We start from the raw sequence: 24,486 nt of genomic DNA, 5'->3' as shown, positions 1-24,486 counted from the left end.
TTTAACGAGGAAAACCATTTGCATTCATTTGAGCACTGAACACTTTCGTGTGGCAGTTTTGGTATGTGATTCGGTTTGGTTATTTGTGGCACATGCCACATGGTGCATGTCGCAAATTTGTTGCGTTTTTTATGATATTTCTTTTTGGCGTGCTAAAGAGCGCTATGTGGAAGCAGCTGCTGCTTGTGTATCTTTTGCGTGCCGCTGCCCATATACGACATAAATTTCCATCTTAATGCTTCGCTGCATTTTGAAGTTTAGAACTGGTTAAATTTTTGATTTACTGTGGCTTTTAATGCTCCAAACTTCAAATCGTTGCAATGCCAAAATCGTCTATGGCTGCCTTTATCACATAGTGGCACAAACTGTTTGTTTAGCAGTTAAGCACACAGACTGTGGCACTCGCACACACATTGCCCTATAGCATGTTCAAACAGAAATTCGAAATTTTTTTGTTGGCGGATGTGTTCTGTGTGGATGGACATCCTTTATTGCCAAGGACCATGCCATAATGGCGCTTTAAACTTTATTTACTGCAAAATCATTTCCAATTAGCTGCAGACAGCCCACAGAGCTAGTCAGTTTGCAATTCCATATTTTTGCATACACATTTTTCACTCACTGCACGTGTGACTAAACACGAAAACAAGTTACAAAGGAAACTCTGACCCACTCACCTGCACGTCGCACTATAGGTCAATTGCCATTTTGGCCGATAAGTGAGCAAATTGTTGCACAAACAAAGTACAATATGTTGTCACAGCTGCAAATTGCAAATTTTGGTTTACAGTAGGCGATTCAGCGATTCAGTGAACAAAGGATAAATTTAACATACTTTTAGACAACAGTGAAAGGATTTTCTTCATGTTTGACAATTGACATTCAAATTTCAGTCATTTTTAAAAGTTGGGCATAGATTTGATTTATTAATAATTTATTAGCTAACAGCAAATGTAGAAAATTTTGAAGCTGTAAAGTTGTTTAATACTAAGTGAGCGAAATCCGTAGCATACTTTTCTGCGCTTACAATTTGGTATGCAAATTGAGAATTGATTTTTAGAAAATTTGCATAGGGTACAACTTGGATGGGGCCCGAGCCGCAGGTAATGGCTCTCTCTCATTTTACATCGACAGGTGCTTGGCCCATTCCAGTTAGCATTAGGGCCATTAGGGTTGGGTTGGCTTATGTGATTGAATTTTAATTGGGCAAGCCGTTAATTTGGCTGTCTGTCCCTTTTATCTGCTTATAGCCAGCTCGTTAGCTGAGGTAAAAGACAGGTGCTTAGCATAACCACCAAAACCGCAACTGAGTTAACTTTGTACTTAAGTTCGAACTTTTAATACTTTAAGTAAAATTCTTGAAGTGCATAAAATCCATTAACCACAACGTGTTTGTGTTTTTCTTCTTGCTCTTTCTCACACCCTCTGTCTATCTCTTTCTTTCAGGGAGTATCCGTGCGACCATTATACGTCAGTTATTACCGTAACGCTGCTGATGACGGGCTGCCCCCGAGTGGAGGTGCATGCGACCGCATTGCAGCTGCTGCAAATACTGGATAAACGCTTCTTCGGCAGCATCGTGGGCAATTTGCACAGCGACAGCGAGAAAGGTATGAACTATCTACAATAATGTTAAGCGAGTACTTTGCTGTCCACTTTAATAAACTTCCACTGGAATTGAACTTAAGTGCTTTTTCCATAATTATCTGTAGATGCAAAATTGTGACTCGACAGATAATTTAACTTGCAAAATGCCACCACGCTGAATCGATAAATTGCTGACTTGAGTCGGCCAAAATGTCTTTAGTATAAAATATAAAATTGTAAAACTATGTTTGGCCGTAAAGTGATGCATTTCTTAATAGTTGTCGGAAACTAGATTATATTTTCCTTGCTTGCTTTATTCTTTTTGTGCATTTTTAGTAAACTAAATTTTTTAAGTGCTGCAGAAAAAAAGTAGAGCAATGTTTAAAGAGAATTTAATCAACTGTGTAATACTCTGCTGAACCTGTCAACAGCTGCTCGAGTAGTCAAAAAGTGGTCTCTTTGCTATGTGTATTCTTGGTCATCAATATCTATCTATGGAACCTAGTTTCAATCATTCCGATTTCATGACTGGTTCACGTTTCTATTGCAAGCAGAAAAGATATTCGGTTACTATATCATATAGCTGTCATTAGTCGACAATTAAATGCATTCTTCAATAAATTTCCCTACCAAAGCGTATTCATGCTTCGTTATGCTAGACTTTTTACTATGCAGTTGAACAATTTGCACAACTTTTGAATTATTTTTGTAGTAATATTTTCATTTGTAATCATTCGCTCTTATTTAGCTATTATCCTTATTTTTTTTTAGAAATAGTTTAATTTTTGAAGTCATGTAATACATGCCTTTGTTGTTATTATAGATGTTGTTGTTGCCAACTCTTGAATTACACTCTTTTATTATATAATAATTTTTCCGGTGAATTTCGAGCCCACATAAAATTATTTGCTTCACTTGCTATTTGTGTGTGTGTATAACTGCGTCAATTTGATTGAATTGAATTTAATTTTGTGTGTAAGCGCTAGGGAATTTCAAGACTCGGTATAATTTTAAGGCAATTTGTTATGCACAAACTGCTCGCTCGACCATTAATGTTAACGTTCCGATAAAAAAGAGGGCAAAATGCGTTAGCAACTCATCGCGGCAGCCACATTTTTTTGGGGCGCGCATCTTATATGAAAAAGCGTAAGCATAATTTTTAAGCCAAAAAGCAAAAGTGACCTGCGAGAACTTACCCATTGAAATTTTGACCGGCTTCAATTCTGTTATCATTAGGCAGAGATATGTGTACTTAATATTAATTGAATTATTCGCAACTGTTTTTACTTACACGTAATATATAATTCTCTCTGTAATCATAATCAAGCAAGAATTCGTGTACCTAATATAAACTGAAATATCTGATTCTCTGTATTGTAGAATCAAGACTACGTATACGTAATACCAGTTGTTCTTAGTATGTTTATCAGAAATACGTATACTTAATAGCAGCGCTGCGAAGCACAACCACGTATATTTAATATCTGATTTACTTTATTAACTCATCAATAATACGTATACGTAATCTCAATGTGAATATATGCTGCTCTCTATTTCGTAACTCCTCACTAGTATATATACTCAATATTAGCATTTATAAGTTGAGGCTGTCCTTATAAAAACGCTAGGGTTTTACGTATACTTAATATTTGCCTCTGATAGATGATTATGACATAATATTAATATTTTAATTTAAATATTAGCTTTGCCATAATGATTATCTCATCGTTCGACTCAGTTTTCTGTATTTTGTTTTTTGTAATGCGTACAGGGTATGTTAAGTCAGCAATGAAAAAAAAACCGCATTAATAAAATGGATTTTCATTCAAATGCGTAAAGGCCAGCGCTGATTTAGGGCGCATAAACGTTAATTCGTCACGGCAATTAGCAGCAATTCGTAAACATAGCTCGCGCGTGACTTCCGCTCAACATTTTGTATTCTTGCTACATAATCCTCAAATCGTTCTGCCTTAAATTTAAAATTTATGTACATTTATATAATGCCTGTAGATGTTGACTTGTTATTGCTGTACGTTTTTTTTGCCTGTTCCTTAAAGCTTACTATTTGGATAGGGTCGTGGCTTCTAGATCATGTCCAATCTTTTTGACTGACCTTTTTATTTCCAAGCACTAAGCAGCTTAGTTTTTGTTATAGTTATGCCTGCAGCAGAGCCATTTGTCCAAATTGTTTATTTAACGGAACGCTTTTCAGCAGCTTAGAGTGAAGTTGACTGTGTGGGTGGTCAATGTAACATGATAAATTGAATATAAATTTTAAAATGCCGAAAACCCCCAAAACCATTTATAAAATTGATGCGCAATACAATTTTTAGTTAGTTAATTTGATAGAATGAGCAAAACTATTGCATAAATTCAAATATCCAGTTCCGAGGACTTAATGCATATTTAATACATACATACAGAAATAGTGGATGTCGCACAATTTATTATTTTTTATTACATATTTATTAACTTTCGAGTGCAACATTTGCAACATTTAATTCAAGTACATGTGGTTGGCTATTGCATTTGGTTTTTAATTTTAATTTAATTGAAATCAATTCAATAAGCGCGATTAAGCTGAAGCATTCAATTTAAGCATAATTTAATTTCACTTCCACACACATCTATATGTTTGCAATTGTTGGCTAAAATTCGGTTTAAAAGTATACTTAGGTATATATACACAGATAACTTTTTTTTAGCTGCTTTAATTTTTAACTACATTTTCGTTTTGCGCTTTTACACTAATTTGACTTGAACATCACAAACAGGTTTCTATTTAGCTCACAGAAATACGATATTGAATTTGTTTTTTTTTTTTTTAATTTCTTTTAATGCTTATTCCCGTTGTAAAAAGGGTATATTCGTGTTGTTGAAAGTTTAATTTTTTGTATGAATGTAAAGTATTTCGATGTGATTTAAGCTAAACACTAGCAAATTGGAAAAACTGTCTGTCTGTGTGCTCTTTAAGGGTGGAGTTGCAAATCGAAAAGAAACAGCTTTTTAGACCATTTTTACTTTTAACACTTTATAATATATGCATATCTGCTTGTAGATCTGGGAAACATCTAATTTGGAATAAACAGAGTTCTTTTGCGAACGTGAACGAGTATTATGCAGTCGATTGTGCCGATTGCAAGGTTTTTAATTCTTTTTTAGTTTCGTAGGGTATTCCCATTCGTTTTGCATTTGTTTGGTTATTTCGTTTACCTAAGTGGATGCAGCTCGTGCATTTCGTTCCAGCAGTGCTGTGTCATCATGCGTCGCCTAGTTGAGGTGCCCGTGTTGCGGCAATACTCGGAAACTGTGAAAGATAAAGCGAAAGAAAACTCAAGTGAAAAACGTGTGCAAAACAGTTGAAAATAGTGTAACAAGTCTCGGCGCTTATAAATGAAAGTACCGACTGAGGAAAATCTCATTAAATGAAGAACTCTGCTGTTGCCAGTCAAGCGCAGTTTAAAAACTTTATTGACGTAATATAACATGAGTGTGCGATTGTGTGTTTGTGTGTGTTTATTTACAGGTGATTGCGTGTGCTACATGTAGGTGGTTCTGGTGAAATATAAACTTTCTAATTATGTTGCCTTCAGTCACAAATATTAAAAAAAAAAAATACAATTCCAAGTAAATGAATATGTAGATTTTATTTAAAAATCTCAGTTCAGTTTTAATTTGTATTTGCCTTTCATAAAATTGGTTATTATTCAATTATCTGGCTGTCTATTTCTATGTACACTTTATGTTGAACTTGGACCCAAGTTTGGACCTTTTTCTGCACTTTTAATTTACTGTCACGGTCGTTATTTACCTGCCGCGATTTCAATTTAGATTTGTATTTGCATTAGCTCAAAAGCGGGCTATAATTTTTTTTCAGAATTTGCTTTGGTTCCAGAGACCTTTTACAGAAAATTTAACCTTATAAGCGCTGCGCAAATTCCTAACTGTTTTCTGTAGCATAACATGAAGGTCTTGAAGTGTAGCATACATCTGTGCGCTTGGAAAATCGAACGATTTGTATGGCTGAACGAGTGAATTGTATTTGCTTATGTATATATATAAACTGATCTGGAATCATGATTAGATCGTAGAATTAAATAAATTTATATTCTTACTCTCTATAGACTATATTACGAGCTGCACTATGAATCTGTATGATTTGAAAAAGCATATGAATTCGGCATTGTATAATTAATACATGATTTCTCTTTCGAACTAAATTATATTAGCTTTCTTTTTTTCTTGCATTTTGTTACCTGCATTCTTCGAGTAATTCATCTGCTCTGTTGTGACGGATTTTTTCTTTTCATCAATTTTTAATAAATTAAAAAATTTTTAAACTAATTTGAAAATATTTGATTGGCTGTCAGCCAGCACAAAATTTGTAATGCTTTTTTTTATGTTGTTTGTTGTTCATCAATGTATATTTTTTATTATTTGGGCATATTGTATTTCTAGACAATCTCTGCCAATCAATCATGCACACGCTAGCCAGCACACATATGCATAGCCACACAAACACCTACTCACACATACTCAGTATTTGGCCTGGGCGTGTTATTGTTTGATTATAAATATGTATGTATATGTATATGTATATTTCTATATTTTTTTTGGTCTGGTAAATAAAATTTCTTATGCAAAGAATTTCACGCTCGTGCTTCTGATGTCAAAAACAAAAGCTGTACATAAAATTGTCACCAGCAAATAATTTTGTATGATAAATGAAAGAAAGAGCGAGGCCCTGAGCCTGGCGCCGTTTTTCCTTTGCTTGATTTTAATTAATTTATTATAAAGCCAATTATAAATTGTCTGGGATCTTAAAGTCTTGAGAAGAAGACTCCCAGATGCTGATATCGTAAATCGGAATGCATAAATCAAGTTCACGCTTGGCCTTTCAAAGCCTTTTCACAGACTCTCATCTCTGTTTATTTATAGTAGCTTTATATATATGTATATATGTATGTAAGATTAATGATGGCGCTGCCTTTTGAGTGTCCGTCTGACTATTTGTGCCGCTCTCGCTGAATTATATATAAATTATATAGTCAAATAACAAAGGACTCCAAATTGTTGGCCATCACATAAAAGTCAAACAGAAAGCATTTGAAATCGTGCCCTAAGTGAAATGTGAAATGTGCGTCACAGCTGCCACGACCGCAAGTCGCCTAGGCTTAATTTATAAGCACAGCTATATCTCTATATATAGTCTATATATATATATATATATATACAAGGCATATATCTGCACGTCTTGTTGCTTTTTTTTATTATCAGCTCTGATGGCTAAGTCAAGCGGCCAGGCCTTGGGGGTGTGTTGCACTGATTGACTTGGCAGCCAACCATATTGCCACCAGGATCTGCGTATCATTGAGTGCTCCCAAGGCGTTGGCAATATTCAATGAGTAGTCGCAACAGATAACAAGTGGAAAAGCTCTAGGCAGCATTGCTCGACTAGGAGATACCTAAAGAGCCGTGTCAAGCAGCTGTTAATAACAAGCTTATGGCTAGGAATAAGGGTGGAGTTATCTAAAATATGGAAACATCTACCAATATAAAAATAAATATGAATTTACTAAATAAAATGTTTACTAATCCTAAGTTTTTTAATCGATTTTATATAAACAACTGAAGTTATCAATTATTTTAAACAACCCTGGTCTCAAGATGAGACTAAGTTTGCTTGGGTTTTGCTACTAATTCAGAATCTTCTTTGAACATTTTTTATACCTTTGTCTGTTTTGACAATAATTATGTATCTTGTTTACCCATTGATCAATGAGGTTAGGGTATCAAAACCATAATGAGCGAGCTCTGTTCGTGCAGGAGTTCGCGTATTGTATGCTGCGCACGTACCACACATGGCGTATGAGCTATATGCGTTGAACAAAAGAGTCTGCCTGCGTGTGTGTGTGTGTGTGTGTGCGTTGGCGTATCGCTTTCTATATTTGAAACTATACCGAATGCTTTGGACGTGATTAACTACAGCCGCATCGTTGAAATTTCGGCGTTCGGCAAACACTTATTATTGGCAAGCCGGCATCCTTTTGTGCCAAGGCAAATTGAAAGGCTGCGCAAAACTGCAGAATATTTGTGAAATTTCGATATCGAGTCGATGCCTTAAGGGCAATTAGTGTGATGTTTGAATAGACAGTTAGTGGAACACTAGCTTTGTTATATAATCTGTTTCGATACTAATCGCTTTAAGCGTAAAAAGCTGTTCAAGCAGTTAATATGTTTTTTTAATTAACGCGTGTCAAGGGCGTTTCGCTGGTGCTTAAATTAACTTATTTACATTAAACTTTGATGTAGTTAAGATACCCAAATGAATACGGCCTAAAAATACTCCGCTTACCGATTCTTAGAAGTCATATACCTAAATTAACTCTCATTAAAGACAGTTGCTCCAAATTTAGTATGAGTCACCAGGGTTTTTTGTTGGGAAACTCACTAAGCTGACATTGATGCACCTGTTTAATCAGCTTTCAATTAATCAAATAGCCTAGCTTGGCTAAATCAGTTCACAGATTTTAAATCAATATTTGCTTTATAATTGGAAAGTGCTTGCTTTAGCTAACGCACGGAGGTGCCTGTCTTTGGGGTTAATCCTGAAGTGCGATATTTACTCACAGCACAGTTGGTTACTGTTTAAACATTTGTTATTTACGTACAAAAAACGAGTCTGTACAATAAAGCTTTATTGCAGCAGCGGGACAGAAATCCTTAAGCTAGGACGAGCATACACCCACAGCACGAAAATTTCATATGCATGCATGCATGCATGTGTGTGTGTGTGTATGTAAATAAAACAAACTGAAGAAGGATTTTTTAAAAGTTGTGTTGGCCGTGGAACAATGAAAGCGCTAATTACATTTGATGTAGCCGCATTCCCAAGTGTTGTTTCTGCTGCTGCTGGTGGTGTTGCTCTGGCAAGAGAGCAAAGCTGTCAATATTTGTATGTCACACACAAAAACCTTTTGCCGGTTTTGATCCTTTTAACCTTGGCAGCTTGACTCTCTCGCCAGTGTTTGTCCCGTTTCTGTTGTTAGCTTTTGAAACTTTATTTAATTTAATTTGGATTTAAAATTTGCATTTAGTTACAAGTGCCTAAATCTTTATCATTTGATTTACTTATATTTTTTTCTTGATTTAACCAGCTTACAATATTAATTTTTAATGCAATAATCCTTGAAGTTATCTGTATTATTACGCCTTAGAGCTGAAAATTGTAACTGCCTCGAATTCGGGCATAAATAAATAATGCCCCTTGGGCAGGTGAATCGTAAAAAGCAAATTTGGTTTTAGCATTTATGGCTGAGTTAGTTGAGTCTTTAACATTGGCCTGCAGATATTTCATGATGGATTTGGCATTTGTAACATATTTATAATTAACTTACACAAACTTGACCCTCATCATTGTTGGCTTTTTATCTTGGCAAACTACAAATAACAATAAAATTGAGCAGCGAAGCGGATATCTTTGACTTTATGCATTGTTTTTGATTTGATATGCTAAGCATTTTGTTCTTTTTTAATACTTTATCATTTTGATTGGACTCTCAATGACATTTCACTATCTACGTAGTTGACTTCCTCTAAAGTTCCTCCCTCTTTTCTTCTTCTACGAACAAACGTCGCATAAGCATAAGATTCTGTTTTAGTTCTTTTTCTACTACGCAATTGCTTCTAGGAATGCCTCCACCTGTTCTATTTCGACATCTTTTACTTTTATCTTGTGCACAACGAAGGCAACATAACTTAATACAATCACTTACATATATTTATATATTCTACATTAGAGCGGCGAGTGGAGTTGGATTAGTTTTGTGCCGGACAGACTATTTGTATCGTTATACTTCTATATGCTTTATATGGTGATGATAGTAGTCATCATCTTATGATTATGGTTATGACTTTAACTGAAATTTCTACTAGAACTTTTACTTCAATTTTTATTACTGCTACTTCTACTTTTACTACTGTTACTTCTTCAATTACTGCTAATACCAGATGTAGCACTACTTCAATTATTACTACTTTAATTACTACTTCTACCAATTCAACTTCTCTTACTACTATTTCTTCTACAATCTTTAAACTATTTCTACTTCAAATTATTCAAGTATTACTTCTACTTTTACTAATTCTACTATTACTACTCTACATATTTTACTACTACATCCACTATTCTTCCATAATTTCTAATTTTTTTTCTATTACCTCAACCACTATATCTGTGACTTCTCATATTACAGGTTTTATTTTTGTATTCCTATTACTTTTGCTACTAATGTTACTTCAAATATTAATACTACTTCTGCTTATTATATTATTTTTATTACTACGCGTTTATTTTTTACTACTACTTGCTATTTAAAAGGATTTTAAGTGTTTTGGGCCAAGTAAAGGTAAAGACATCACTTAGAAGAAATTAGTTCTTTGAAAATAATTGAGCTGTCAGATTTTTGAGCTGCTGTCTGCATCCCATGGAGATTTTTATTTGTTCTTTTTTGATTATATTTCACAGTTATTGTGTTCTTGTTCGAGTAATAAAATTTTCATTTCTTTGAATTTACTTATTCGAGACGCTTGAGCAATTGCTTAAGTCTTTGGGAGAGTGTACGCTCATGTGCACCTACCTGTCACTTGAGTGATGCCTTCGCGCTGAGCCGATGAGACGCGGCGGAAAATGCTGAGCACCGCTTTGCTGTGATATATGGCGAAAGAAAAGATAATTACAGTTAAGAGCCCTCCAGACCAATCTTCGGTACAAAATTTAAATAACGAAACCGAAAAACAAACAAGGCAAATGACATAATTTCTTGCATATGTGCCCATATGCATATACACGTAGACAGATGCTTGTAAAAGAAGTGCTTAAGTCCATATTTGCTTGTTTTGGAAGTACTTACCGAAAATTTTGTCCGCTCACGCAATAAAGTACAAAATTAATGCCAAAATTCGTAATGAAAAACGCATTGAAAATGTACTGCAAAACAATTGTTGAATTTTGCGTTTTGGCCGTTTGTGTCTGGAGTGAAAATTTGTTGAAAATATAATTATATACCTATTTATAAATAATTAAATATAATTTAAGCTGTTATTTGTGACGTGCTTTAACCTAAGCTGCTCTTTGAACTATTCATGACATAACTTTCTAATTAATATTTCTTTGGAAAGTTGGCTCAGATTGTATGGTCTAGTAACCTGTTGAGCTTATTCCGACATTTCCAGTTGGTTGAGCAGTTGCCCGAAAACCCTTTTCGCTCAATTAATTTGATGTCGCAATCAATATGCAATGCTTGTCTTGCGTGCTGAAACAATTTGCAATTCATTGATTCAATCAGCTGTCGATTGCAAATGGGAAAGCAACGTGAAAAATGGAAAGCCACTTTTCCGTTCAAGCATTTCGACACGTTTCGTAAAATAACAATTTTCGCAGTCTTTGAATTTATTCAAGCGAATTTTCAAGTCAGATTCGTGGATGCAGCAATTAAATGTATAACAGTGAAAAATCATTGGAGAATCCTTTCGCTAAGTGCAAGTATAACAAGTATAAATTCTCTGTGGGAAATATGATAATCCATTAAAGCTTTATTTATTTAATTTTATGTTGGCGAGTGTCGCTAAGAATCTGGCTTCCTTTCGTTCTTTATTATTGCATACATATTTCGCATTTTTAACGAGCCATGGGTGTCAAAAGTACACAAACTAATTAAAACATAATTATATCGCAAAGGCAGCCTGGCATACCCACATTCCACCCACTTCTTGTACCCCGGCAGTGCGTTAACCCTTCCGTTTGAGAACATTCAAGCTTGTCAGCCATATATACATAAGCGTAGCTGACATTTAATCAACTGAGCGACATTTTTTTAGCTTTCTAGGAAATGCTTTACAAATATAAAATATGAAATAAGTAAAAAGCGTAAGTCAGGAGTGCGTAACTAGGAAATACCCTGAACATATCAAATAAATAATGAAATATTTGTTACAATAGACTCTGTGCTAAATATGAGAACTACAGATTTGTAGATGTAAGAGTTATGTTCTAATAACTGAAGCTTGATGTTTTCATCGATTTCACAGAAATTATGAATTATTATTTGTAACCTTTTCCGTTCATATGAATTGTCTGACAGACAACTAAACATATTGAGCTGAATTGATTATGTATTTGTTTCGGATCATGGATATATCCTTTTTGGACTTAAACAAGTTTCCTTCTGTCCGTTATATACATGCTAACCACATCAATATACCCTGCATTTCCTTTACCTAAATAAGTTTTGAAAAAAAAAACTGATTTTTTAATGAGCTAAACATTATTTGCTTATGAAAGGAAGACGCATTTTTGTCTGTTCTTGAGAAATATAATATATACGAGTTATAAGTTTTTAAGTGGTAATCATATGAATAATTTATAAATTGAATTACTCTGGTTATGATTTAACTCTTTTTTGTACTCTATTTACTTGAATGGAATTCTGATAAGGCCATGTGCCTCTAGCTCTTAGGTTGCTTAGGATATTTATATTTGTTTGTTAAATCGACTCACTAAATTATTAAGAAATATTAGCAAATTATTTGGACAAACGGAGAGCTCTGTTCGATAAGTCAAAAGTTTTGTATTTACTGATAAATAGAAAAGACAATTAAACATCTTTGAAATATATATATCTAAGCTCAAGCTTTCATATTTATTTTTAACTTAACAGCCTCTTCCTTTGTTCTCGCACTTGCTGTAAATAGGGTCTTAGCAGAAATATAGCGTGAGAGCTTCTTTTACTTAAAGCACACCATTAATTAGCTGTTGTAGTTTCTGCTGCTGTTGCTGCAGTCATAAAATTATCTTTATTCTACGAGCAGCAGCTGGCGTGCCTTTATTTCATATATACTGTGTATATATAAAGCTATGTCCAGTCCGTTATCGTTATGCTTGATCAAGTTTAATTAAGTCTAACAAATGTTTCAGGCATGTGCAGTGATGATTTTTGAAGTTAAAACCTGGGCGGCGCACGCAGCGTATACGTAATTCAAAAGCCTTTGTGGCGATTTCGAAGTATGCATATTAACTAGGGCTGACCTCATGCTGCTGTGTGTTGATAACTATGAAACCTTTTGTGTGAAGTCTATGGGTATTTAGTTTACAGCGATTATGACCCGGCTTTGTCCGGCTCAAAACAATAAACTCACCTCCCAATAGGTTTCGATGCGCAGCAGGCAGCTTGGCAAGTTGAGGCAGACAAAAACTGTGGAGACCACCAGCAGCATTTTGGTTACCTTCAGCTGGGATGAGTTTTGCACCTTGCGTCGCCCTGCAATATAATATCCAAAAGGTCATATAAGTTCCTGTGATGATATGACGATATAACTTTGAATTTATTTAAGACAAACTTTTTGCCCAGTAAGTCGAAATGCAACTCTTAAGTAGTTGGCATTTTAACGCTGTTGCTCAAGCGTTGCTAACTGTGGGAAATTCGTGCGTGGCAAAGTTAATAAAGCTGTCAACAAGTTGACTGCAGTTGTGAGTGTGTGGACGTGTGCTCATGGCTGCCTGAGGCTACATGTATGCAGCTTATATGAAGTCATGTCAACTAAATGCAACTTAACTTGCTGTTACTCACCTGGTTTCTGTGTTATCTCGCAATGGTGCTGAGCTCTGCCATCCTGTCGTTGCTGCTGTTGCTGTTGTTCGGTTTGCCTTGATACACTATGCTGCCCGCTTGGGTGTGTGCCCGTTGACTTTTGACGCTTCAGCGATGCTGCAATGCGATAAGTGGAAGTTGCATTCCCTGGCATGTTTGTCATCTGAGGTTTCCTGCAGAAGCACAGCACATGACAACAGAAAAACATACTTGATTAGATGAAAATTGAACTTTTGTACTTATGTTATATATATAAATAAGTTTGTGAACTGCATTTTTGTGACAATGCAATCACAGAACATAAATATCAAATGCAACAATGCCAACTCACATCTTGTGCATTGTGAGTGTGCGTCGAACAGTGGCAAATTTCCAAACGGTGCAGCCCGTGCAGGTGTTCAGCACGGTGATGGTCGTAAAGGGCACCGCATAGACAACAATCGAGTCCCAGTAGTTGAATAGAGCCAGTTGCTCCTGTAATAAAATCCAAATTTATTTCGAAATATGCGTGACATTTGCGTGTGTTAGTGTGTGTGGGCGTGATTGTGCGTGGCCTTTAATCCAATTGAGCTTGTGTAGCGGGCCGATGAGGCGTATGTGTAATTAAATTGTACTGCAACTGTGCAGAAAAATCGAATTGTACTCGCTCTAAAACAATTAAAAGCTGAAGCAAACAAAATAAAAAACTAAAAACGGTTTTTATTCTATTTTTTTTTTTATAATTGCTAAAAATGCGCTTATTCTCTGTGCATTTTCGAGAGAATAGCTAACAACGTTTAAGCTGGGCAGAGAACTCGCAAAAGGATTTATATCTTTGTAGTGAGTTGTGTAATTGATTTTCATTTCATTTAAATACAAGGACAAAATTTTAAGTAATTCTTGAAACGTTCCATCTATTTATAGCATATAAATCTGAGCTGTTAATCAACTTCTTATTGTTTCTTAACCGGCAATTTATTTTTAATGCCTCTTCAAACAGCTGAAGAACTCTTCTACCAGAAGTTTTTATTTTCTGCTTTTCATTTTGATTGCTGTTCGTGTTTAAGCTGGAAACAATGCATTTCAATGAAAATAAATTTAACAAATTCAATTAATTGAAATTGGGTATATATACAGCTGTTATATATTAATTAACCAAATAAATCGCTTGCCAGCCAAAAGGAAGCCACTTGTTATTTAATAAACACTTTCACAAATATTCAGATGTAATTAATGAATAAGTTGCAAGCAAATTAAGTGCGGAATGACTTAGGTAATTGAATCTGCTTGCCAAAGGGCTGTAATGAGCGAATGTAAAATAATATTATTAAAAGCTATTGTGCCGGCTTTTGTAATTAGGTTTGACCTTAGGATATTCTGCTATTTAGAGAAGTGGATAGAGTACGCTACGCAATGCAATCAATTTTTTAATTTTCAGAAAATTTAGCAATATTTTCTCGTGTCGAATGGATCAAAAGCATAAGACGTCTTCAATTTTCAATTTATTATTATTGTTGTTGTTGCGGCATGTGATGTAAAGGCCTTAGCAATATCCTTTTACAAGGTTTTGTGCCAATTTGCCAATTTCGATTGGAGACTGAGAACTGACTTGGAATGAGCAACGGCAGTTAGCTACATTGAGCGAGTTGTCTGTGGCTGTGGGGTTTTGTGGTAGTTCTCTGTCAGAGTTAACTTTCAATTTCATTTTTTTTTGTATACATATGGCATACATATTTATTCTATTAAATATATTGTAGTTGACCAGCTGCAGCTGGATGTTGCCAATGATTGTGCTGCCACAATGACAGGAAGCAATTTTAATCTTGGTTAGTCATAAACTAAGCCATATCACTCTTAGCTCTGACCTCGCAGTAGTTTGGCTGGTTTAATATATACATATATATATCATATATATAAATATGTTATGATTATGATTAAGGAAACATTGGTTTGCTTTCAGGCTGTACAAATGCGTGTCCAAGAGTTGCCTAAGGCGTGCCTAATCAATAAATTAACAGCAAATTTAATTGATTTGGATGTCAATTTAGTTACATATATGCTGAAGAGTATTTAAGCAAACTATCTAAAGATGCCGAATTCTAGATACCCTACTATTCCATTAAGTTGTCCGGCCCAATGAGAGATGTCTCCCTTAATATTTTTGGACTCTGTTTAATGTTTTAACGGCCTACGCAATATTCAAATATTCCTAATTACGGCTCGTTATGTTTCTGCCTTCAACACATTTCGCTGGCCATCTGCTAATGCGGACTATTTATACATTCTAATGTACTTACTAACAATTACTTCTAATTTAATTCATTTACGTGTAAGTCTGGCCCGTGCCAGTCTTCTGGCCGGCACATGGCGGACATTACTGTGTAATTTGGACAGATTTAATAAGTAAGTGACTTAAGCATCAGCAGCTGCTGTTTTTAATGCGTGCACAGACCATGTCAAACGAGAAGTGAAAAACCTTGCCATTTTGCATAATTTTCGAGTTTGTGTACGCCCAACCACAAATCTATGCTCACTTCTCTGTATTATTGTCAGTGCTTATAGCAAGCGCACGTTCAGATATTGATCTACCAAGTTTTCAAAACCGTAGTCAAGTGAAACTTTTTTTTATCGCAAAAGAACGAGAATATGGCCGCATCACTCATACGACACGTTCGCCAGCCACAGCAAGTATCAATGTTTGTGCTTTTATTTTCTCGTTACTGATTGGATTTGAATGTCTCAGCTGTATATATATATATATATACAAGAATTTTGGGCCACTTTATCATTTTGATGGGCGCGGCTTTGTTGTCAACTTTACGCCTCAGTTGTTGCCGCTACCAATTTGGCTAATAGCTGCGATCGCTGTTCCTTCTTCGTTCTTGTCTTCTCCTGTTTTTGAAGGTAGACATTTTGTTTGGTTTGTTTGGCTTGCACTGTCTGGAAATTAGCATCGAATTACAACGTTGACACCCCCATCGGCAGCTCTGTCCAATATGCATATAAAATATATTGCAAACAGAAATTTGAGATTTAACGAATCGCCTAGGGAAGTCTTTATTGGGTCGGTACCATTCAGTAGTTCTACCTCTTTTGAGTGTGCGTGTGTGTGTGCGTCTGTGAGTGTGGAAGTGAAGTTTTTTGTGCGCGTGTTCATCAATTGGACACACCTAGAACTAGTCCGAGGGCTCTGCCTGTGTAGTAATTGTTTGACTTTCGTCTTTTGCGTTGTGGTTAAAAAAGAAATTGTTTGCCTTAATTTTAGTTGCGGTTTTTTGTACAACGCGTTTGTATACCCTGTAGAGCGTCGGTAAAAGGATCATGTAAGTGTCTATGTTAAGGATGGCCGCAAAGAATAGCGTAAGATATGATAGTAATGGAACAATCTAATAATAATCTGAGAGCTATGTTAGCATTCTGGTATGCTTATTAATGTGAAAGATTTAACATTTAGTTAGGCTTATGCAAGGTATTTCGTATTCGTAGCCAGCTTATTTTGAGTTTGGTTTAGTCCTTTGGCATTCTGGGACATGCTGCTGCGTCGTGTGCCACATTTGTGCGTCTAATTTGCTGCCTCGCTTAATAAATTGTCAATTTGTGCCTAACTCACTCAGCAGTTGGTTTAATAAACTGTGCGTTTGATTAATTGGTAACGTTTACGAAATGTTATTCCTCTTATTTGGTTTTTTCCTCTCTTTTTGTGGACACAGGAACTTAACGCAATTGTCTTCCTGTCAACCAGAGAAGCCAAATTGCAAACTTTAAGATTTAAGCTTTAGTTGGTTGCTTACTTACAACTGAACATCTATTAATTTAAGGGCCACACACTCAGTGTCTGCGGTCAAAGATATTTTTGTTGAAGTTCACGCTTCAATTTAACATATTGCGAGATAAGGGCCTTATCCGCAGCAGTAAAAAAAGAAAATGTTTTCGACAGCAAACCAATGGAAAGGAGAGTGAAATATCTGACAAGTGCCTGGCCATTCGTTTATTTGCTGAAGCTGCTGCTCAAATTGATTCCTATATCCTGTTGACCGCACAATGTCGAACAAAGGATGGTTCTCCGAGTGTGAACTGTATAATATTAGATATATAATATATTTCAGCTACTGCAAGTACTAAAAGCGAGGCAATCTTTGACCTGAGTCACCTGAAGTCTTAGAAGTCGCGTTTGTAAATTTCAATAAATCATTGATAATAATATTAATTAAGTTGACTTCACAAACCATGCATGAAGTGTTTCTTTATTTTTTTGGTTCACTTTGATTTATGAGCTATGTGCGAAATCGTATAAATTCTATAGACTGAAGCTGCATAACAAAGAACAAACAAAATAAGGAATTTTGAATATGTGCTGCGAGCATATGGTGAATTCAGAGAATTTACAATGGGATGTGCCATAGTCTCTGCTTTTGTGGCAACCTTTTGTTGGTCGTTCACTTGCAACATTCTTGGCACTAGTCGCTGCCAGTTCCCACTGGCAACTCGCTTAAAGCGTTCAGAAACCAGTTTTGGAATTACAAATATGTAATAGAAAGGCTTTTCATGTTTGATATGGATATGAATGTGCGGATGTCTGAATGTGTGAATGAGTGGATCGGATGTGTACACTTCACTCAACTAACAATCATAGGCAGCGTGTGGTAAATTGAAATAGTATTAGAAGGAAAGTTTTACTCACGTCATACGAGGTATTCAGATCGCATATGGTATCATTCAATTTGGGACTGTAGACGGGCTTGGCAATCAGTATATACGGCACACAGTGCACACATCCAGCTAGTGTGAGGCCAAACAGGACGATTTTGGCACGGCGTACGGTGCACATAATTTGACGCTTCAACGGATACATGACAGCTATGAAACGTTCCACGGTGAAGGCAACAACAAACCACACCGAGCAGAAGCTGGCCAAATAGCTGAAGAATGTGAAAAACTGGCAGAAATAATTCTGATTATAGATGTTCACGTTAAGAAAGTTAAGCCATTGCATAAATAGGCCGCACAGGAAGCATGTATCGCTGATGGCCAAAGCAGCCAAATAGAAGCTCGATGATAGCTTGCGCAGTTTCGTCATAAAGAAGACAAAGACAGAGAGTATGTTGCCAATGCTGCCCGTACAACATATGATGGGCACATAATATCTATTAACAATATCGCCAATGAGGTAGGCAATTCGTAGCATTTCCTCATCTTCAACGGACATAAAGTCCATGTCATTGCTGGCACTTCTGTTGCCATCTGTCGCATAGCTAAGTAATGTTTCATTTGTCGTAGCCGTTGTTGATATGTCCTGGCTTGTGTTCGACACAGCTGTCTCGTAGGGGTTGGCCATAGTTTCGCTGGAGCTGCGTTCGCTGTAAAGTCAATGCCGCATTAGTCACACAGTTTTCCTGTTGCAAGGCCCTTTCAACGCTTTCTCTTTTATTCAACAGATAAAGCTACTCTCAGTTTTTTGTTAGCATTTAATTTCCCTTGAGTTTGTCCAACTACAGCACAGAGAAACAAAAAGCAGATGCAAATCCAATAAGATTCACCTTTCAGTTGTGCTTGAAATAAGTTAAAGTTGAAACGAGCTGCACATAATGAACTACTGCGCCCGCAGCATTTTTGTAATTTCTAGTTGCGAACTTTTCTGCAACGCTGCAACAAACTTGAGCAAAATAAAATATTAAACAATATGCCTTTGACCGAAGATTAAATACCCTGGGACAGTTTTCACATTAGAAGTTTAATTTGAAAAAATCTTTCTATATTTATATATCTACAATAAATATTTATATATATACATATATATATATATATATATATATATTATATATCTACAATAAATATAGAACGATTTTTTCAATTGCAAAATTTAGTTAATGTATTAACTAGAGTATAGAGCACAAAATTTGTTTTAGAATTTAATTTTGATATAGTTTTGCAGATATAGTACAACTTTTTGATTTTTGATTGCAAAACTAATTTTAAAAACTACTTTTAGCTATAAAATATATACTTTAAGTCCTCAAGCTTTCCAATTGCTATTCTTTTGTATTATATATTTTAATATGTTGTATATAGTATATATACTTCAATATAAAGTTTAAATCACTGCACATTTCATAACAAAGCAGCAAAATTTATGCCAGTAGTTAAATGGAAAAATATTTATGCTGCAGAAGTTTACAGGTTTGAATATTTTTTAGAAAAGAATGTTTGCTCGTCTTCAAGTTGTTTGAAAGTTTCTAGTCATTTTTTTCGTTCAATTATAGTTTGAGCCTATGATTTTCGCATGCTTCAAATATGAAATAAATGTTGTTCATTTCAAGTTTAGAAGAAGTACATATTGTGCCCGTGCCACGCGCAATTATAGATTATTACATGAAAGTTTTATTTTTCAATGGTTTCTTGAATTTTTTCGTTTGATTTTTACTTTTATTTTTTTTTTTAATTTGATTTTCTTCACTGAACTTGTTCACACGCTCTGAAATCGGACAAGTGCTCAGGAAAAGTTTTTGATTTTTTTAATAAAAGTTTGTCAAACTTTCGTTTTGGCTTGAAATTTTTTTTTGCTCTTCAGGCTCGTAATAGTAAAAAACTTCGGCTATTTATTGGTCTACTAATTGTTCAGTGGGGCACGTTGAATTTTACCGACGGCGCTTTTTATTATTTTTCTTGGCTCAGACAATTTGCTGTCAGGACATGCGTCCTCCAGGACAATACGCGCGCAACTAAGCCGAGACAATGGCCGATGCGGCTTTATAAGCAATTCAGTTCGTTTCGCCGTCATTGGAAGGCGCCAAAAGTGCCGAAAAGCTTTTCGCCCCCAGTTTTGAGTCGGCGCACTGCCAAATGTCGCCATTTCATTCATTGAATCAACAGGTGACAAGGTCACGAGTTAGAGCTGGACCAACAAGTGGGCAGTAATCTAAAAGCTAGACTAAGAGGCAGAGTGGCGAACGGTGCTACTATTGTTGTCAACACGCGTAATTGTGTTTGTGGCTTTACTTGTTGTCTTCTGTGCGCTGCGACAGTTTGTAGTAAACATAAGCAGAGTTCGAGGCTTTCCAATGCCGGCCTTAAGCTTTTTACCAACTGGAAATATGAGGCATCGCAGTTGGCTGCGGAAAGTCCACACCGGATGCATTCAGTTGTTGCCGAGCACTCAGCTACGCCAGAGCCACAAAATGGCCGGAAATAATACTTGCGGTTGTGTTTTATCTCTACGAATTTGTTTTACATGATGTGTTTTCACTTTCGCTTAACTTTCGCTTTTTTCTTTTGGTTCCTTTTCAGAAGATGACAAAGTTGGCACGCTGGATGAACTGCTGAGTAATGTTTATTGTCGTTCGCAGCGTTTCCTTTCCAAGCAGCTGGCGCACTTGCGACCCGAGCTAACAATGTCCATCTTTTCGGGTGAGTTACGACTTGCGACTTGTTAGACACAGAAAAAGTATTTATTTTCTTTACATTCACAGAGATAACACATCGTTTCCAGAGCGCACGCGAGGATGTGCGCGCCTTGCTGCTGCAGTGTCTGCTGCCCTGGCTGCAGAACATGGAACTGGTTGCAACGAGTGTGCCGCCTGCCACGCCCCTTTCCTATATAATGGTAGGCACTGCTTTATAGTTGTCATGCGTGTGCCTTATCGTTGTGCTTTATTTGCAGTATTTCCCTGATTCGGGCACACGTGGACGTCGGGAGGGCACCGGCTCAACGGAGGCCACCGAAATGATTCTGAATAATCTATTTTATATAACCGCTAAGGTGAGTTTACACAACATTTATTTCAGTGAACTGCATAAATCTCTCTCCCTTTATCTTTTGTCTTGCCTCTTAATAGTTTTCGGATGCACATCCGCGCGATATAGAGGAGCTGTGGGGCACATTGTGCCAGTTCTGGCCCAACAATCTAAAGGTCATACTGCGCTATTTGGTCATTATGAGCGGCATGGCACCCACCGAGCTGTTGCCCTATGTAAGTGACATACACATTAGCCGTGCTTTAGGAAACTAACTGATGTATTTGCAGGCTAAGCGCGTGGCTCTCTATTTGGCACGCAGCTGCCCGGATCGCTTGCTTGATGAGCTGATGGCCGAGCTGCAGACTGTGGAAACACTCAATTGCCTTATCGAGCGCACTGAAACACCGCCTTTCTACAGGCTGACCAGCATGCGAAAGGCATCCAGTCATAGTGCTGATGGTAAGCCACAGTTGACGTCTGATTTAAGCAACAGGTTTAAGTCTTTACTCTTTGTTTGCCAGGACAACCTGTTGGCGGCATTAACGATTCGAGGACCCAGGATCTGACTGTGGAGAAGGGCACCATACACACAAAGCGACACAGCGGCGAAGATCCCATTAAAATAGGGTTTGTTATAGTTACCTTCATAATATAAGGCATTCCGAATCAATTGGTTTTTGAATTTTTAGCACCTGCAAGTCGGATAGCGGCATTCGCGCGTATACACAGGCAGCCGCAGCAGCTGCTGCCGCTGCTGTCACACCTATTACCGGCGGCAGTCGTCCGCCTCGGGGTGCCGATAAAATACGAGCTGCGTCGGGTCCCTCCATACTGCCACGACCCGAGGATATCTTAATCAATGATCCAGAGCTACGACAGGAGGAGAATGTGGAGCTGCGTAATACAGCAGAGGCGCCACCAAATGCGCATCCTCATCCGTTGCCCATGCCCGAATATGGTGGTTACTTTGCACCGCTTACCGAGTTTCTACCAGATGTCAGCTTACCTATCAGTGGATTTCATCGGTAAGTGACAAGCAGCTTACCTTCTGGCCAGGTGGTTCAGTTTTTCTTTAGTGTAAAGATAGATACAGGAGTACTACCAACAGTTTCATGCTAAGATCTCTAGAATATCAATAGATGAATCGCACTGCTTTTAAGAATGCTTCTTTATTATTTTCATATATTGGTATTTATTCCCTATAAACAACTCCCGTGTGTTCATATATCCAATCCAAATGGGAGGTTATACGGGTGAAGCCAGCTGGTTTTCCGATGGTGCAGTCATCAGCCGAACCAAACGATGTTATACCCACCAAAATAGTATCTTTGTGTACTACGAGTGGGCCACCGGAATCACCATCACAGGTGGATTTTCCACCGGTTGTTCTTGCACACAGTATGCTTGGTGGTAGATAGCCATAGCTATCGTAGCAGTCGTTATTAGTCATGATCCGTAGGTCGACACACTGCAGCCTATCAGCGTGTTGGCCATTGGCCAGTTTTCCCCAACCACAAGCAACTGCCCACCAGTTCTCAAAGCGTTCGTTATTTTGACTGAGTGTTGGCAGATTAACCTTGCTCACGGTCGGGGTGAATTCCACATAGTCAATGTTAATCAGACCGATATCATAGCCCATGGCCGGCCAGAGATGGTGTCGAGTGAAATAATGGTTATAAACTCTTTGATTATATTGACCATTGCCTCGCGAAACGGATCCAAAATGAACGTCCACATAGTCCGTGGTTAGACAATGGGCGGCAGTCAGCACATAGTTGTTGGAGATGATTGTGCCACTCCCAATTTCAATGTGATCGCTTGAATGAGTTCCCATTAGAAGGCTGACAATGTAGGGAGCTTTACCTTCGTAGGCAGCATAGCCATTGGTAATGATGTTGTCGGGATCATACTCGTCTGGGGAAGTCCTCGTCGCTGTCTGATTGGCACTTGTAGTGGCTAAGGCAAAGGCCAGCAAAAGAAGAAGCCAGATAACTTTCATGTTTCATTTGAAAGTGAGGTCGTTGGCAGTTGCGATCTTATATAGTGAGCGCTAAGGACTAATTACACCACTCGTTAATTTGGTTTTGGTGTCAATATTGATAAGAGCAATCAGGAATATTAATTGAAGATAATTATGGATAACTAATGGCTTAAGACATTAGCTTTTCAAATGGTTATTTGACGTCTATGGCTGGCTCTACAGAATTATATTATTGCGTTTGATTACATGTTTGAATTTACATTCTAGAAAGTTTATAATTCTTATTGATTTATATATATATAAATATCCATATTGATTTAGCTTGAGGCTTCGATTTCATACGCTTAAGTCTACTTGAATCCATATTAATGTGACCTCTTGCCATTTATGCTAATTAATTTGGGCGAACTTAAAGCAGATTTATTAAAAACTCGAATGAAGTTTTTTTTTGGCATCATTTTAATTTTTGATAAAGTTATTCTATTTACAAAAATACTTCTACTTCAAAAACTAAACAAAAGTGTAGGATATATAAAAAAGGATTTTCTTTATGCTTAGAAGAGCAAATTTTATTATGCAATGGTTTTTTTTTTTTGGTGTTTACTTTGTTGTTTAACAAATTGTATTGCTTAGTAGTAAGCGATTCCAGATTGTTGACGTATCCAGTCCAAGTGAGCGGTCACACGTGTAAAACCAGCTGGTTTTCCGACCGTGCAGCCTTCTGCAGAACCAAATGATGTTACACCCACTAGAATGGGATTATCGTGTGTTACTAATGGACCGCCGGAGTCACCACCGCAGGTGGACTTTCCACCAGGGGTTCTCACACACAATATGCCATTTGGCAGACTGCCGTAGCTTCTTTCGCACTCGTTGTTGCCCATGATTTGTAGGTCCACACACTGTAGCCAGTCAGCCAGCTTACCATTGGCTTGTCCTCCCCAACCACAAGCAACGACCCACCAGTTTTCAAAGAGTTCATTTTGTTGATTGAATCTTGGCAGATTAACCTTGTTGACCCTTGTTGTAAAATCAACGTGGGGAGTGCGAATCAGACCAATGTCGTTACCATTGGTATTGGGCCAGAGATGGTGACGAATAAAGTTGTTGTTTCGCACTCGGTGATAATATTGGCCATTGCCTCGCCAAGTGGAGCCATAATGAATGTCAACATAGTCCGTGGTTAAACAATGGGCGGCAGTCAGCACCCAATTGTGGCCGATGACGGTGCCGCCGCCTATTGCTATGCTATTGCTGTTATCCGTTCTTATCAGGAGACTGACGATGTAGGGAGCTTTGCCCTCGTAGGCTGGATAGCCATTGGTAATGATGTTCTCAGGATCAAGCTCATCTGGAGAAGCCGCCAACGACGTCTGATTATCTTTTGCAGAAGCAAAGACAAAGCCCAAAGAAAAAAGTACCAGAAAAGTGTTCATGCTTAGCTAGAATAGAATAGAACGTTTGCTGTGCAACCTTTTATAGCCAATTTCAGAAGCTAATTACTGTATTCGTTAAGAACTATCTGGTGGTAATGAATGATAATAGAAGTAAGCCAGT

The 24,486-nt window shown here is 37.0% G+C and overlaps 4 protein-coding genes across 14 annotated transcripts in view; 1 reads left to right on the top strand and 3 right to left on the bottom strand.

Moving 5' to 3' along the window:
• The window catches only part of LOC111603701 (protein furry), a 49,696-nt gene that overhangs the window by 15,772 nt on the left and 9,438 nt on the right, over positions 1-24,486 (top strand). For 10 of the 11 annotated variants that reach the window (XM_030225599.1, XM_030225603.1, XM_030225610.1 and 7 more), the window contains 8 exons: positions 1,447-1,610; positions 20,499-20,618; positions 20,681-20,814; positions 20,872-20,970; positions 21,047-21,181; positions 21,236-21,407; positions 21,470-21,575; positions 21,638-21,973. In XM_030225599.1, coding sequence (XP_030081459.1) covers positions 1,447-1,610; positions 20,499-20,618; positions 20,681-20,814; positions 20,872-20,970; positions 21,047-21,181; positions 21,236-21,407; positions 21,470-21,575; positions 21,638-21,973 — 1,266 coding nt within the window. The remainder of the gene's footprint in view (positions 1-1,446; positions 1,611-20,498; positions 20,619-20,680; positions 20,815-20,871; positions 20,971-21,046; positions 21,182-21,235; positions 21,408-21,469; positions 21,576-21,637; positions 21,974-24,486) is intronic. The other variant, XM_030225600.1, reaches the window with a different exon arrangement.
• On the bottom strand, positions 4,569-18,549 carry LOC111603699 (galanin-like G-protein coupled receptor npr-9). The gene is made up of 7 exons (XM_023321399.2): positions 17,896-18,549; positions 13,567-13,709; positions 13,215-13,408; positions 12,784-12,905; positions 10,500-10,618; positions 10,227-10,294; positions 4,569-4,894 (listed from the first exon to the last, which is right to left on the bottom strand). Exons 1-7 carry the CDS (start codon positions 18,547-18,549, stop codon positions 4,797-4,799), a joined length of 1,398 nt encoding a protein of 465 aa, XP_023177167.2. The 3' UTR covers positions 4,569-4,796.
• LOC111603725 (serine protease 1-like) lies at positions 22,099-22,971 on the bottom strand. The gene has a single exon (XM_023321437.1). It carries the CDS (start codon positions 22,945-22,947, stop codon positions 22,141-22,143), a length of 807 nt encoding a protein of 268 aa, XP_023177205.1. The 5' UTR covers positions 22,948-22,971; the 3' UTR covers positions 22,099-22,140.
• On the bottom strand, positions 23,486-24,366 carry LOC111603724 (serine protease 1-like). The gene has a single exon (XM_023321436.2). The coding sequence runs from the start codon at positions 24,363-24,365 to the stop codon at positions 23,559-23,561; it is 807 nt and encodes a 268-aa protein (XP_023177204.1). The 5' UTR covers position 24,366; the 3' UTR covers positions 23,486-23,558.

This window comes from Drosophila hydei, unplaced genomic scaffold (genome assembly GCF_003285905.1).
Source record: "Drosophila hydei strain 15085-1641.00,03,60 unplaced genomic scaffold, DhydRS2 tig00000001-arrow-pilon, whole genome shotgun sequence".
In the NCBI taxonomy this organism is placed as follows: Eukaryota; Metazoa; Arthropoda; class Insecta; order Diptera; family Drosophilidae; genus Drosophila; species Drosophila hydei.
This window is presented reverse-complemented; position numbering and strand designations above follow the sequence as displayed.

Coding starts and splice junctions, on each gene's coding strand:
- LOC111603725 (XM_023321437.1), bottom strand. CDS start 22,947: ATGAAAGTTATCTGGCTTCTTCTTTTGCTGGCCTTTGCCTTAGCCACT.
- LOC111603724 (XM_023321436.2), bottom strand. CDS start 24,365: ATGAACACTTTTCTGGTACTTTTTTCTTTGGGCTTTGTCTTTGCTTCT.
- LOC111603699 (XM_023321399.2), bottom strand. CDS start 18,549: ATGGCCAACCCCTACGAGACAGCTGTGTCGAACACAAGCCAGGACATA. Junction 10,295..10,499: donor GTGAGCGGACAAAATTTTCG/GTAAGTACTTCC, acceptor CATATATCACAG/CAAAGCGGTGCTCAGCATTT. Junction 4,895..10,226: donor AGGCATCACTCAAGTGACAG/GTAGGTGCACAT, acceptor TATCTTTCACAG/TTTCCGAGTATTGCCGCAAC.